The sequence below is a fragment of the Lithobates pipiens genome, unplaced genomic scaffold (genome assembly GCF_037356315.1).
Source record: "Lithobates pipiens isolate NorthernLeopardFrog02 unplaced genomic scaffold, aLitPip1_a1.2 Scaffold_10, whole genome shotgun sequence".
Lineage (NCBI taxonomy): Eukaryota > Metazoa > Chordata > Amphibia > Anura > Ranidae > Lithobates > Lithobates pipiens.
Genome location: NW_027507686.1, coordinates 210,357,861 through 210,374,456, shown reverse-complemented (window position 1 = coordinate 210,374,456; position 16,596 = coordinate 210,357,861). Strand labels below are relative to the sequence as shown.

General features: G+C 43.2%; 1 protein-coding gene across 1 annotated transcript in view; it reads right to left on the bottom strand.

Annotated features, from left to right (window-relative positions):
• The window catches only part of HIPK3 (homeodomain interacting protein kinase 3), a 147,668-nt gene that overhangs the window by 25,838 nt on the left and 105,234 nt on the right, over positions 1 to 16,596 (bottom strand). Inside the window, exons 3-5 of the mRNA XM_077460905.1 lie at positions 15,848 to 15,971; positions 3,219 to 3,338; positions 2,697 to 2,783 (exon numbers count right to left, since the gene is read on the bottom strand). Coding sequence (XP_077317031.1) covers positions 2,697 to 2,783; positions 3,219 to 3,338; positions 15,848 to 15,971 — 331 coding nt within the window. The remainder of the gene's footprint in view (positions 1 to 2,696; positions 2,784 to 3,218; positions 3,339 to 15,847; positions 15,972 to 16,596) is intronic.

The following is a 16,596-nucleotide window of genomic DNA, read 5'->3' as shown; positions in this document are numbered from 1 at the left end:
GAGGGGAAGGTCCACTTTAGGGTGGACCTCCGCTTTAACCATGTCCTAAATTGGACCAATGCAGCGCATACACAATCAGAAATTCTGCCAGCAAAAGTTTTTCCAGGTTTTTTTCAGATGGAAAATCTGCTTGTGTGTATGGGGCAATAAGCTTTGCTACCTCGCTTGTAAATCTTTTGCAATATATCTGAATATAGGTTTACTGCTAACCTATAACGGCAATTATCCAGAGTCATTAATTATGTGTCACGGACAGTAGTTAGACCTTAATTATTCAGTCCATGACATAAGGTGCATATGTAGGTCACATCACTATGTAACAAAATGGAGTCGTTATTAAAGCTTCTTATTTACGCATTCGTAAGCGGTTATTGTAACTGCTTACACGTCAGACATTATTATTTGGAATGATGTTAAAAAAGCTTCAGTTACTCAGCATCTCCTTATCGGAATGTGGAAGCCCCCTTTAACAAGGGGCTCCCAGATCTCACCCCCCCACCCTATGTAAATGTGTATGGGGTACATTGTACCCCTACCCATTCACCTTCAGGTTTTTTAAGTATTTTATTAAGGCAGCTTTGGCGTATCTTCTGATTTCTCCTCCCCTCTGGCGACGTCTTCACCCTCTGCTGGTCATTCTCCCTCTCCGGTTCTCTCCTCTCTGCGCTGTCTTCTTGCTCTTTTGACGGGTCTTCGCCGCTGTCTTCTCCCTCTGTTGTTGACTCAATGCGATCTCCTGGTGTAATGCTGGGTCCATCATTTGCAATGACTTATATTGGCATGGGGTCATTCGGAGGCCTCACCCCCTTGGATGTCACCACCCAGGGCAAGGTTGGTGATGTCACAGAATGGCGTCAGCGGGTGGCCCCGCCCCATGCAAATATAAGTCATTGCACGCGGCGGACCCAACATTACACTGGGAGAACGCGTTGAGTCAACATCAGAACAACAACAGAGGGAGAAGACAGCAGTGAAGACCCAGCTAAAGAGTGAGAGAAGGACAGCAGAGGGGAAAGACATTGCCGGAGGGAGAAAAACCGCAGAGGGGAAAGACATTGCCGGAGGGAGAAAATCCAGGGAGGGGAGGTGAAAAAAAAAAAAAAAAGAGACTTCAGTGCTGCCTTAATAAAATACTTTAAAAACCTGTGTACTGTGTTTATTTTTTACACTTTTTTTTTACAGGTACAATGTACCCCATACTCATTCACACAGGGTGAGGGTCGGAATCTGGGGGCCCCCCTTGTTAAAGGGGGCTTCCACATTCCGATAAACCCCCGCCCACAGACCCTGACAAACACTGGCCAGGGTTGTCGGGAAGAGGCCCTTGTCCTCATCAACATGAAAGCACCCACCCCCCCCATGTTGAGGGCATGTGGCCTGGTGTGGTACCCCCGCCCCCCTTTCCTGACCGGAGTGCTCAAATAAGGGTCTGGAGTGGATTTTGGGGGGAACCCCGTGCCATTTTTTTTTGCTGTGGGGGTTCCCCTTAAATTCCATACCATACCAGTTCCCCTTCAAGATCCTCAGCACAAAGTCGTGGTGCGATTTCTATTCAAATCAACGGACTCGTATAGGGAACCATTGATTTTGAATAGAGGCAGAGAAATACCTGAGGAGGTTTAACACTGTGTATACAGTGTTAAACCGGGTTTAACAGCTTTTAATGGTGTCTGGGGTTTTTAGGACTGCTCTTGAACACGATTTTAGGGCATTCGGAAAACAGCACATAAACTCCTGCTGAAAAACTTGATAAACTCGCCCACATATTCCTCCTCCAATGCCCATCTCCTGACTCCCTAATCTTCTGGTGCAGCAGGGTTAACAGAACTAAGGAGCCATGACATTAAGAGTGCATGTCTGCTACTCCATTCATTGAAGCCATTACTAAAGCTTCTATGAATGAAACACCATCTATGAATGGAAGATGGGCAGATGATTGATAGGTCTGCCCCCTTCATTCAAAGATACTATTTGATTCTCCTAGAAAAGGAAGCAGAACTGCAAACCATTAGGATGCTGAGATGTAAGGTACATAATAGACACCGCTAGCCACATTTTTATACAGAGTACTGTTAAGTTTAACACATGTTAGAGCTTAAAATGAAGCTCCACCCAAAAGAGGAAGCTCTGCTTATTTGCCTCCTCCCCTCTCCCCTGCCACATTTGGCACCTTTTGAGGGGGGAAGCGGGTACCTGAATTTGACAGGAACCGCCTCCCACTTCCGGGTGACCTTCAGCCCCCCTCCACTGTGCCATTCACAAAGCGCATTTGCAGTAGGGAAACGGCTGTGAAGACTCAAGGCTTCACTGCCAGTATCCCCTACCCAAATTAGTGACGGCAGCGCCCCAAAAATCAACTGAAATATCGGCTCAGTGAAGACACCGCTGGATTTGTGGACAGGTACGTGTCCTACAGTATTTGTAGCTCCTCTTTAATGTCATGATATAATTAAAATTTTTTACCATAGTTATACTTTAACGTATAGGCAGATTTTTTATTTTTTTTGGAACAGCTTCCTTTAAAAAAAAAAAACATACATAATTTATTCTATATTTTTAGATCAATAATCAAAAAAAAAAAAACACAATTAGCCAGTCTTCTCACCCTCCTCTTATTTGTTCATAAAGAAAGGACTTGCACAGAGCAGGTAAGAGCACAATTACGAAACATGCAGTGTTACACTTCAGCGACTTACATGCACTATATCTTCCAAACTGTTGAAAATATACTTCCTGGCTTCCTTAGACTTCATCCCTGTCTCTGCTTCATGGTCTTCCAAGGTCTATTGAAAAATAAATAAAAATTCACTGGACAGAACCAAAACCCCAAATTTTATAGTAAGACATGACACAAAGAGGTAATTCACAACACACTGCAATCATCTTTTTATCAAATTAACTGTCTAAAGGTAACATCTAACATGAATATGAGTGTTGTCATACACACATAATTATACACTAATGCAAATTTGGACAGAAAGCAATAAGTTTCAAGTATATTTCATGGAAAAAGGCTGAAGCGCAAAAAAAAAAAAAGGATCCTGTATAAACACGGGGAAAAAAAACCCCCAAACTTCAAACAGATAAAAAGCCTGGTGAGAAATGCAAGCAGTTACCCAGCACCGATGGCATTTAAGGCTCCTGTTCATCAGACTGAAAGAACCAACCTGGCAGAAGCAAGCATCATTTTAGATGCCAAATACAAAAACGTTACTTACTTTTAATTTCCAGCCGGGGTATTGAGCATCTGGATCACGACAAAAGAATCTGGATGTTTTCGTACCCACATTTAGTAGGTGTTCTCCCGGGAACCCTTGAGTTTGGGAAATGTATCGGATCTAGGCAAGAAAATGAATATCAGATATTAATTGTTATAGCATGGTTATCAGTTTGAAACCTAATAATATATTACTAGACATTAAAATAACTATTTAAGTATAAAAATATCAATCTTTCGTCTTGTTGACAGTTTTCGCTAGAAATGGCAATCATTTCCAGCAGTAATGTAAAAAAGGCAAAAATAAAAAACATTTAAATGAGTTACTAAACACGCGATCCTTCTCTTCTGGGGTCCCTCAGTGGCGCTCGTGGCTCCTCCTCTTCTCAAGTGCCCTGTCGGAGAAAAGCTCTCCTTTGGGACACCCATGCAGGCGCACTCCCATGTCCTGCTGCTGCATCTATTGACACAGACAGCAGGAGCCGGACCCGCCCCCCAGCGTCTGTGTTATTGGATTCGATTGACAGCCGTGGGAGCCAATGGCTGCGCTACCATCTATCAAATCAGGACACAAGACAACGGCTAGAGAAAACATGAGGGTTTACAACCCCTTTAAGTCTACTATGAATGATCACAGAGGACATATAGAAATATTACAATCCGTGTAAACATCTATGTCTCCTGTAACAAGGAAATAAATATTTTGAATATTCCACATGTGTATGGTTAACACAAGCATGAGATACAAGAAGTAGTTTCCCCCCACAACAACCCAGTGCAAAGGATTTTTATCATTCACGTATTATATCATAAGGGGGTTAAGAGGCCTTCATTGTAGAGGTTTCATGAATGAATTGGAAGAGAGAAAAACTACAAAACATTTAACAGTTTGGTGTGTATGTGTATACACAGTAGGTCAGAAAAGTGAGTACACCCCTCACATTTGTGTAAATATTTTATTATATCTTTTCATGTGACAACACTGAAGAAATGACACTTTGCTACAATGTAGAGTAGTGAGTGTACAGCTTGTAGAACAGTGTAAATTTGCTGTTCCCTCAAAATAACTCAATACACAGCCATTAATGTCTAAACCGCTGGCAACAAAAGTGAGTACACCCCTAAGTGAAAATGTCCAAATTGGGCCCAAAGTGTCAATATTTTGTGTGGCCACCATTATTTTCCAGCACTACCTTAACCCTCCTTGGGCATGGAGTTCCCCAGAGCTTCACAGGTTGCCACTGGAGTCCTCTTCCACTCCTCAATGACAACATCATGGAGCTAGTGGATGTTAGAGACCTTTTGCTCCTCCACCTTCCAATTGAGGATGCCCCACAGATGCTCAATAGGGTTTAGGTCTGGAGACATGCTTGGCCAGCCCATTACCTTTACCCTCAGCTTCATTAGCAAGGCAGTGGTCGTCTTGGAGGTGTGTTTGGGGTCGTTATGTTGGAATACTGCCCTGCGTCCCAGTCACTGAAGCGAGGGGATCATGCTCTGTGTCAGTATGTCACAGTACATGTTGGCATTCATGGTTCCCTCAATGAACTGTAGCTCCCCAGAGCCGGCAGCACTCATGCAGCCCCAGACCATGACACTCCCACCACCATGCTTGACTGTAGGCAAGACACACTTGTCTTTGTACTCCTCACCTGGTTGCCACCACACACACTTGACACCATCTGACACCATCTGAACCAAATACATTTATCTTGGTCTCTTCATACCACAGGACATGGTTCCAGTAATCTATGTCCTTAGCTTAGTCTGCTTGTGTTCAACAAACTGTTTGTGGGCTTTCTCTGTGTGCATCATCTTTAGAAGAGGCTTCCTTCTGGGGTGACAGGCATGCAGACCAATTTTATGCAGTATGCAGCTTATGGTCTGAGCACTGACAGGCTGACCCCGCACCCCTTCAACCTCTGCAGTAACCATACGTCTATTTCCCAAAGACAACCTCCGGATAGGACACTGAGCACATGCACTCAACTTCTTTGGTTGACCATGGTGAGACCTGTTCTGAGTGGAATCTGTCCTGTTAAACCGCTGTATGGTCTTGGCCACCATACTGCAGCTCAGTTTCAGGGTCTTGGCATCTTCCTATAGCCTAGGCCATCTTTATGTAGAACAACAATTCTTTTTTTCCAGATCAGAGAGTTCTTTGCCATGAGGTGCTATGTTGAACTTCCAGTGACCAGTGAGACCTTATAACACTAATGAGTCACATGACACCATGGAGGAAAAATGGCTAATTGTGCCCAATTTGGACATTTTCACTTAGGGGTGTACTCACTTTTGTTGCCAGCGGTTTAGACATTAAAGGCATTGTAAACCCTTGTTTTATTTATTTCTTTTAAACATACATATTATACTTGCCTCCACTGTGCAGTTCTTTTTGCACACTGTGGCCCCGATCATAATCTTCTGGGGTCCCCCAACGGCGCTCGTGGGTCCACCTCACAATGATAAACCCCTTAGGAGAAGCGTTCTCCCTGGGGGTTACCTTGCGGGTGCGCTCCTGAGACCAGCATTTGTGTCCATAGATACAGAATGCTGGACTCGGCTCTGTCCCCACATAATTGGATTTGATTGACAGCAGCGGGAGCCAATGGCTGCGCTGCTATCAATCTATACTATCAAGAGCCGAGAACCCAGGGCAGAGAGGTATAGCGCGTCTCTGCCGAGGGAACAAAGGGGTTTAGGTGAGTAAAATGGGGGGGCTAGGTGGCCGGTCAGTGTCAGGAGTTTTTTTCACCAAGGTGAAAAAACACGAGCGGTTTACAACCCCTTTAATGGCTGTGTGTTGAGTTATTTTGAAGGGACAGCAAATTTATAGTTATACAACATGTACACTCACTACTTTACATTGTAGCAAAGTGTTATTTCTTCAGTGTTGTCACATGAAAAGATATAATAAAACATTAACAAAAATGTGAGAATATTGTATGTGTATATTTATATATACGCATACAAAGAGCTAGAAATATCAGTAAAGGAGGAAGTGAGAGCTTTGTCTGTACGTAACAACTAATCACAATCCGGAAATGTATTACAAGCACACAACTTCTGCTTTTCAAAACAAGGCACGGGTATTGTAAGTGTATACTGTGCTTATGGGCTGTGGTGACTTTGTTACAGCAGTGACCTCACCATAATAACATTAGAATAACAGGTTCTTCTGTTTTGTCTAGTTCCTATTCATTAATGCCTTTGCAAAGTTTAGAAATTAATGTGGTTAGATCGTCAAATAGTTTTGCATGATCTGTGTTTGGGAACGCGTGACAAAGACATCATGGCCATGATTACAAAAAATGTTAACACACATAAAGCATTGTTATTTTACGGAAGCCGTAACCATATCTTTGAAAAGATTTCATTATTTTATAGCATTCCATGGCAGGGATCTGCCTTTCAGTTCCTTTTTGTGCCTACTTATCTTCAGCCCTCTACAGATTTTTTTCTCCTGTTCTGGATAAGTAACTCCGTTCTGCTAAATGATCAGAAGATGAGGTGGACACACACACCATATTCCTGCATTGCAAAGCAACTGCTCCACCATTCCATGGGGAAGAGTAACCACGTCAAATGGTTATATTTATAAAACAAAATCCTGCTTTTAAACAGAGCTTCTTTAAGTGAAATCAGCTGTTATGACAGCTGAAGATACCGTTCATTGCTTAAGTATGCTACGGTCTGAAAGTGGCGCTGGTCTTGGGGCAGGAAATACTTCAGCAGCACCACCCAAGACTGATGAGCCCGCTTGGGAATTCAATTTTTGGGAGTCTTTAAAGGAGAAGTACAGCCAAAGAGTTGGTGACTGACAGTCACCAGCTCTGATCACGGAGCTCTGAGAACTGAGTGATCAGCAGTCTTTGATTGCTCAGTTCTCAGTTTTAGAGTTGGCAGGGGATAGATGTAGCATCGGATTGATGTTGCTGCCACCTAGGCAAGTATGATTTCTAAAAAACACAAAAAAACAAAAACAAATTTCTCTTTTAATGACTGACTGCAATGTGAAATGGGCCATCCTCACAGAAGGCTCTCCTAGAAAAAGACCTCAGCAGTCTTCATGACTGAAGGAAACTTTGACTGTGTCCTGTAAAGCCAGCTATACGTCAATTTTTTTCCCCTTTGATTCACATTTGATGTGGATGGGGGAATCCTTCCAGCTGAGCTATTGTATTCAGACAGCGGGAAACTTCCTGTTGTCAGAATAGAATAGAATGATCAGTGTTGCCAAGTATAGCAAGCTGCACTACGTGTAGCTCTGGACACACACAGCCTGTCTCTGGAGCTAGTGGCTTGCTACGGTGGCAGACACAGAAGAGGAGGAGCAATAAGCGGCAGCGTGGGACCCAGAAGTTTGGGGCTGCTCTGTGCAATACTAGTGCAAGACTTTAAAATCACTTTAACCATTCTACCTTACTTATTCATACCTTACTTAACAATATTAAGACCCATTCACACTGTCGGACCGTTCAAGTCCTCCTATCAGTTTTGACGGCAGACCTGAAAGGGTGCTCCATGCTAGTCTATGGAGTGATGGATGTCCGCGGTGACATGTCTGCTGACATCCAACCTGGTCCGATCCGATCCACTCTGCTCCGCTAAAAGCAGACGAATGGCCCTACGTTCGGATCCCTCGCGGCGGATCGGATGAGATCGGGTGAAAACAGACATGCTGTCCGTTTTCATCCGATCTCTTCATAGAAACCAGCAGCGCTTGTCAAGCCCCTCCCTGCTCAGTGAGCGGAGAGGGACCTATTATCCTCCGGCTCAGCGGAGATCAACGGAGAGATCTCCTGCTGAGCTGGAGGACAAAGGCGGACTCCGTGGAAGCGGATCAGCCTCATGAGAATGAGGCCTTAGAAGGCTACATCTGTTGGTTTGCATTCAAGAGGCACAACCCGAGAACACAGACATGATCTTTCAAGAAGTAGCTTATAGCTACTGGTTGCATGAAGAAAACCCTGATGGCTTTTACTTCCTCTTTATTCCCCTGCAAAGTAAAAGCATAATGGGCTAGTATGCATCGCATACTAGCCCATTACATGCCACTTACCTGCAAATGAAGCCTGTGACGCTGCTGGAAGCATCCATCTTTACCCCTCTACCTTCCGGGGCTGTAGACTCGGGCTCCGTAAAAGCCAGGAGCTGCCAGTCATGGCACATGCTGGGGAAGAAAAGGCACTGTGGGCCGTTTCTTCACTGTGCATGTGCCGATGACATCAGGGCACTACAAGGCAAATATCTGCTAAACGGTGCAGGGTTAGGAGATATTTTCAGTACATATAGGTAAGCCTTATTATAGGCTTACCTATAATGTAGAAATAGGTCAGAGGGGTTTACAACCATTTTAAAGTGACACTAAATGATATCCTTGTTCTCCAAAAGTAAAGTGTTACTAAACCCACAACAGTAAAATCAGTCTGTATATGCAGTAAAGCATGCTTGTTACACTCACTGTAGAAGCTAAGAGGTTAACCCTGTGCATTGTGTGAAAAGGCTGTTTGATCCTGTCCTCTGATCCTCCCCTTCTTCCACAGTCCTCAATCCATCTCCTGACATTACAGAGCCTTTGGGGCACTGTGCACATGCTCAGTTTGGTGTGTATTGCTAGAGTTTTTTTGTCCTTTGGAGGGTGCATGTTATCAACACAGGGCCAATCAGCAATGTCCAGACAAAGGGTCAGGGGTCCTGCAGCCTCATAGGAGCGTAAAATGTAATCTCCTCCTATCCTCCTACAAGCTTTAACCAGACACTAATAGAAGTCTCAAGGATGCTATATAAGGATGAGAAAAGGTATCAGTTTATATTTATCAAAATAATTGCATTTCCATGTTCCGTGTACCATGAAATAACAGATAAAGCAAATGCAGGGTCCTGGGTTTAGTAACACTTAATCCATACACATCCACTGCTTGATAGTCCTCATCTATTGTTTCATGGAATCATATCTTATTGTGTTTTTCTGTCTATTTCTAACCTCTTCCATGAGCGCCTGTCCCCCCCCCCCCCCCCCCTCTTGTATATTTGGAATGAGCACTACCCATAAGTTGTGGTCCATGTGCACTGCTCTAGCATACTGCAAATCCCATAGTCCCAGGGTACATCTTGGAAGCAAGCAAGAGAGGGTAGCTACTTCCCTAGATATAGCGGGACCATGGAGGGTGACCCCTCTAACAGAAGGTCACATCACAGCAACAATAAAAGCAATTTGGAGGTTTGTTGGAGGCTGTTTTTTTTTTTTTTGGTTGTTTTGTTCTTTCTGGAGTTAAAAATTCATACTTGAATAAAATTTATTTTATTTTATTTAATATTTTTTTTAACCCAGAGTTTAGTGCCACTTTAACAAATTAATTTAGAAGTCATAAGCCAGTCAATCCAGTTAAGAGATCAAGGGGCATGCATATCCTATGACTACAATAAAATGTTTTAAAAAGTTAAGTGTGCACTGCTGGATCTTGGAATTCCTCCAGTCTTGCCTGCAACAGGGTTAGAAAAATCCTGACAGATGTGTAGCCAATGTGCAAGATAAATCCAAGCGCGTGCCTAATTTGCTTATGTGTGCGGATATTCAAGTTTCAAATTAGTTTGTTTACAGACAAGGATAGCCTGACAGATTCATAAGAAAACCTATGATATAATAATACATAAAATTAAAAATGGTTTTAGACAGATGGTGAAATAGAACAAGGAAGTGCCCTGAAGTGGGCTGCATACCTGCAAGTTACCCACCCTGTGCTATGGATACCAAGCAGGACAACCTACACCCAGAGTAACACTGCTAATAAAAATAGTTCAGGATCAGGTACATTTCTATCTACAGTACATCTAAACTAAAGAACAAATTTTTTGTATATATTCTATCTTACCAGCTCTTAGGCTGGGTAGTCTGATCGATACTTGAAGGGTTTAGCAAGGACTGGACAAATTTCGACCTGTGTGTGGCCCTTCCGGTTCAACAGAAATCGATTTTTGGATTGACTTCTGTCGAACGGACACGCTGGAAAACTTTAATCAGTGTTGCAGCACAGCTCTACAGTGCACTCACCGAGAGCTCCAGATTTTGTACTATCAGGAGCCTCTGATTGGCTATCACAGTGATCAGTCACTGAAGTCTCTGGGCCTCTGAGTCTTGAATGGAGAAAAAGATTGTGTAAAAATAAAAAAAATAGCTATATCAGGGTTTACTGTACATCAGTGTTAGGGTTAGAGTTGGGGTCAATGTATTTCAGGTAGGCTAAAAAAATTAATCCCAAAAAAGAAAATGCGCTCTATTGTTTCTGGGCCCTACTACAGGTACAAACAACTAACATACACATGTGTGATATTGCTGCGGTCATCAGGAGCAGGAGAATGTATTTTGGTTTGTTCTTTGGTAGTAGGCTATGGTAATAGCAAGAAATATACAGCTAAATAAAAAACAGATTACCATTTACCACCAAATGAAAGCCCAATAAAGTTCAAAAGCCCAAAAGATATAATTCACTTGAATACACTAAGTAGTTGCGATGTGTTACCAGCTATTACCTTTTGTACCACCGCCCCCTCCCTTTAGAATGTAAGCTCTACGGGCAGGACCCCCCCTATACATTGTAAAGCGCTGCGTAACTGTTGGCGCTATATAAATCGTGTATAATAATAATAATATGTACAGATTTACTAACATGTCAAAGTTTCAGAACTTAAGATTTATTTTTTACCCTCTGTCATGCAGGAGTTAAACAAAAATCTTAAATGTGACAATCTCCAGTTTCAAGTGCTGGCTGAGATGAAGTTGGACTTAAATAGTTAAATGGTTTGAAAGTTTAAAAGTGATTTTTTGTATTTATTTTTTTAAACCTTACCTGCTCTGTTCAATGGTTTTGTCCTTTTCTCCACTCGACAGCTGGTGCTCCTGGCTCCTCCCCCCTGCCGAGTGTCCCCATACTAAGCCGCTTGCTATGAGGGCACATGGGGGGGGGGGGGGGGGTTGCCCCAAAGCCTCACTGTTTGTGTATATTGCCACAGACAGCGAGACTGTGCCATGCCCCCTAGTCAATGGCTAGGATTGACAGCAGCGGGAGCCAATGGCACCAACTGCTGTCTCTGAGCCAATAAAGAGGGAGAGAGCCTATGTTCCTGTGCCCATTGCTGGATCAAGATCAGGCTCAGGTAAGTATAACATAAGAATCCTGTGTTAAAAAAAAAAAAAAAAAAAAAGTATAACAGAGGAAAAGGGGGGAGGGGGGAATGGGAGGGAAATATATGCAGAGGGTTGTTTTACCTTAACGCACAAAATGCATTAAGGTAAAAAAACTTCTGCCTTTAGAACTACTTTAATAATCGCTCTTTAGAACCCCTATAACTGATGGCTATTCTTTTTGGATTGTTATGATGACACAGACTTACCTGGACAACTGTTGATGCAATATTCTTTTATCATATACCCTTTGGATTTTATCCAAGGTGCCCCCTAGAGGCAGATTTGTGCTTGAGAGCAAACAGTCACTGCACTCTACAATGTAGACTCTACTGTGAGATTTACCACGCAGCAGGATAAATGACATTGTTTTAACCACACTTGGAGTCATGCCACTACCAGATCCATTCATTTACAAATGCATTGGTTAATACTCTCAAGGCAATGCTCTCATAAAGATGAGCGCAGCATCTCAGTCACTTTTGTTAGTGTTATTTTTGCATGATAAAAAGGCAAACAACTCTTGAGAGGCTGCAGCAGCTGTCCCCATTTTACCAGTCAGTGTCTTCAAGCACTCTAAGCTCTGTGTTTTGCAGTGTGTGCGCACATATTGATTGATTATTAACCTTACTGTGAGATCTAAATCAGACCATAGACAGAGCAACAATGGGAAATCGTTTGATTCCCCGATCAATACAGTCAGTGTTGATGGGGGAATTCCTCCCGCAGAGCCACTGTGTTCTGCCCAGCTGCTATTAATAATCACATGTAAACTCTGACAGGCTGGTTGTACACAAGTTGATCGACTGATCAACTTGGGTACATTGAGTCTGCCTAAACATGGCTCGAATCTCAGCCAGTCCCTGCAGAACCAGCCAAGATTCGAACAGTCAATGGCCAGCTTAACCGATGTTGTCTCTAGCAGCTTGCACCTCCTCTCTCCTTTTACACACAAGTTCCATGTTATGTGACCTCTGGTTCTTATGACAGAACCTTGAAACAGGTAAGTGTTTATTCAGGTAGACTGGCAGGTGCAGATAGTGGTTTTGAAATGCAGGTTGCAGACAAAAGAGTCTACAGAAGCAACCCCACTCAGATCCCTACAGCAATGCATTTCTCTTTGATCTTTGCTTCATAGCTCCTGTTGGCTTATTACATTATATTATCCATACACAAATAACTCTTGCCTGCTGCTTTATTTAGCATTTAAAGATTGCCAGCTCTCCGGAGAAGACAAGTCCTCCCCTGGTGATCCTATTTACAAGTTGTTTACGACACTATCATGCAAAGTGCTTCAAAAGCAGTGTAGCTTGGGCCCTGTACCTACAAGTAATGCATTCTGTATAATCACAGTGAGATTAATGAATACGCAACAGCAAGATGTGCTTCACCAGAGACACTTAACAGCTGAGGCTTTTTAAAGTAAAGTAATGAATGTATTCATATGGAAAAACAACAAGGCTAGGAAACCAGTAACGTAGTTTCTGAAACAAAAGCTGGATGCACTTTTTTGATACAAAGAACTACATAGCCCAACCTGCACGGCCCACCTGCACACACCAACAAGATACAGCATGCAGATGTTTTGCTGAGCACTCGTCTATTACGGCTTTGTACTGTATTTCAACCACAGCAGCAGCTCACCAATCACTGGGCTTGAGGGACAGAGCTCAGGCTCCTCTTTTTGACTTACAAAAAAACTCAAATAGCTGCCTGTGCAGTCACAAGACAATTACATACGGCCAATGTCCTAATAGGACAACAATTACTGCTTTATTACACCAAAATGTAAAAGCTCAAAATAACGTCATTACTCGCAAACCACAAAAGTCCAAACTTGTGATGTTTTAAAGTGACAATGCCGTAATTGTTTACTGTGGTGGTGGTTTACTTTGGTTTATTTTGTTACTAATACGTTTTAGTATAATAAAACATTAAAGTAGAAGTCCAATCAAAACCTAACTAAGCTTAAACCTACTCATAACATCCTCATTCTAAGCCCAATGCTAGATATAATGTAGAAGGAAAGATGTGTTTACTTACCTAATCTGAAGGCGCTCTGGTCTGGTCACATGATCTCCCCAGGGGCCGGCTTCAGGGGAGAACAAAAAGCAGCGACAACCCCTGCAGAGCCTGGGAGGTGACCTCGCCTACAGACCTACTATGAAGAATCCGTTGTCTGCTGTCCCTACTCTACACCAGTGTTTCTCAACTCCAGGCCAGGTCATGTTTTCAGGATTTCCCTCAGCTGAAACAGCTGTGGTAATTAATGAGGAAGTAAAACCGATCAAATCACCTGTGAAAAATAATGGAGAGCCTGAAAACATGACCTGTTAGGGCACCTTGAGGATAGGAGTTGAGAAGCACTGCTCTACACTGACATGGGAAATGGGGCCTGATCATGTGACCAGACCAGAGTACCCTTAGATAAAGTATACGCATCTTTCCTTTACAGGGTAGTTAGCATAGGGCTTAGAATGGGGGTGGGAGACTTCTACAGCTTTTACTGAAGTTTAAATAGCTTGTTTGGCCCAAACAAACCATTTTATTTTACTAACACATGCAGTGGCTGTCAGCACAATATAAACTGTATTGTAGCCTCAGCTATATACAGTATACAGCACTGTGTCATGGCAGCAAGATGGGAGCTTCCATTTCAGCTCCCAGAACAATATCAAGTCTAGCTGAGCACTACTCAGCCATTCACAGGGAGCTTTGTATTCTATGAGTGAATACAAAGCTTCCTCTGATTGCCTGAGTTGGAGATTGTGGTGTCATCTGCCCATCTCAGCCAATCAGAGGAAGCTTTGTTTTCATTCGTCGAAAACAAAGAGGCCTGTAAAATGGCTGAGCAGCCCTCTGTTACACTCAATTGTGTTCCTGGTTGACTGTATCTGTGGTTATTGTTTTTTTCCTGAGTATCATGTGGTTATGGGGCCAGAGCCCCATTCTGGATGAACCAATCTGACTGAATTTTTACTATAGACTTTGGTCCTTCTTTTGAATCACTTGTCTGTCTGCCTACGCTATCAAAGGCTAGGTTCTCACTAGCCCGCGCTGTGTGTTCCGGTTGCGGGTATCCCGCAACCAAATTGTCCTGCTCTTGCGAGGTTGCGGATCATTCCAAATGGCACCCCCGGACATCACAGCCCGATCGCGGGAACCGCAGGGAAAAACTGCATGGACGAAAAGACTATGCGGTTTCCCTGCAGCTGCGTTTTTAAAAAGGTGGATGCACCTTTTTTCTTCAGTTTACGTGGCACAGCAGCCCATTCAAATGAATAGGCTACCGTGCCAGAGCAAACGCAGGTCGCACTAGTGTGAACCAAGCCATGTTATTCAAGTATTGCGCACAACAGGATTGAAAAAATACCACATCTGTATATAAATATTTATGTAATTAGGATAGGAAGAGACGTTCAGATAATTACAAGGACCCCCTCCCCCCTTACAATTTTATGAGCTCCCAAAGATTAAAAACATCCTTGGCAGCTGGATATTTAACAAGGCGATTTCCCAGCTGGTGCCCATAAATAGACCAGTGGCGGCTGGTGTTCAAAATTTTTGGGTGGTTGCAATCAAACTGAAAAATTCTGAAAACAAACATCAATTGCATCCTCACTGTGCTCATCAAATGCTGCCACCATGCCCCATCAAAAGTTCCCACTCTGACTCCGCCTGCTCGCCATATGAGTGGCACTTATCCTACCTCAGTGGCGGGTTAGGCAGCGGGTGACGGCGGCGAGCTGTGGGACCTTGCAGCGGGTCAGACAGCGTGTCCTTCATGCGTCTTCTCCTCTCCTCCTGATAGGCATCCAATAGCAGCGCCTGTCCTTTTAGCCAATCAGGTGATGAGTAACAGACCTGCGTTTCTCAACTGGTGGAGAGGCGGTTCAGTGTTAGAAAAGCAAATATTAATTTGCTTTTCTAACACACCTGGGTGGACTCAGAGTGCAATGCTTTGCACTCAGAGTTCACCTACTGTATTTTGAAGCCTATTAGAGCCTATGGCTCTAATCAGGTGCTCCAAAAATACACCCCCGCCACTGTAATTCAAGCTCCCGGCATCCAAAAAGGGTCCGGACACCTGAATAGGGGGTGGCGGTGCCCTTAATGGACGGGCCACCCCTGGAATAAACCAATCCTATGCTATAGAACAGAAGAAAGGATCAATACTGTGCATGCCACCATCATCACGGCCATGTAACACGGTGGTTCTTGGAGCTCCCACAGCTTAGTCAAGGACTGTCAGATATTTGAATTTTCAAAAAGTGATGACACGAGAATGCAATTGGGGCGCTTTTTTTTTTTTATTGGAAAATATTTTATTTTAGATTCTTTATGCTTTGTGTTATCCCATGCTTGAGGCTATTCTGCTTGACCAATTTGAAGAACAAACATACACTCATCCACCTTTGTCAGCAGACATACAGAAAATGACATACCTGGTCATACTCCAATGCTCCTGGGTACAGAGGCCATCCTAAGAACAGCTCAGCGATCACACATCCCAGCGACCACATGTCTATGGCTTCACAAAATGGCAACCCCAAAATGATCTCAGGAGCTCTGCAAAAGCAAAACAACATGATTCATGGTTACTAGGTTAATGGTCTTAGACAAAAACAAGCTCACATACTGCAAAAAGACATATGCTAACATAATTAGTTTTTGTGATATTTATACATTTACCAGTCAACAAAATCAGCTACCAAAACTTGCACTGATTTAACATTTTGATCTGTATACTGTAAGGGAAAAATAAGTTACATGGTGAGCACTTCTAATTAGGTGATAACTGATGGAGCACTTCGCAAAATAAAAAAGTACAAAAAACAAGTCTGCGACCTTCTATTCTGCGGGCAGCTTTGGAGGGACTGCTACAAAGAACAACAGTGAGTACTGTGCCGTATAGACATACTAGATGGTGATAAATCCTCCGCAGTATCGGAAGCACTAATATTGCACACAGATTTGCCCACTTATGACCAGTCCATGCACCTACACCGCTATACGATTATGTGAGCGTTTGCTTGGGTTATTGAATACATACTAAGGAACCTTTCACACTGGGGCATGGGCGATAAAGCGAAGCTATTTTTAGCGGCGCTTTACCGTCCTTTTTGCGGGGGTTAAAATGACCATAGGATGCATTAAGGTGAAAAAACACAAGCGTTTACAACCCCTTTAACTA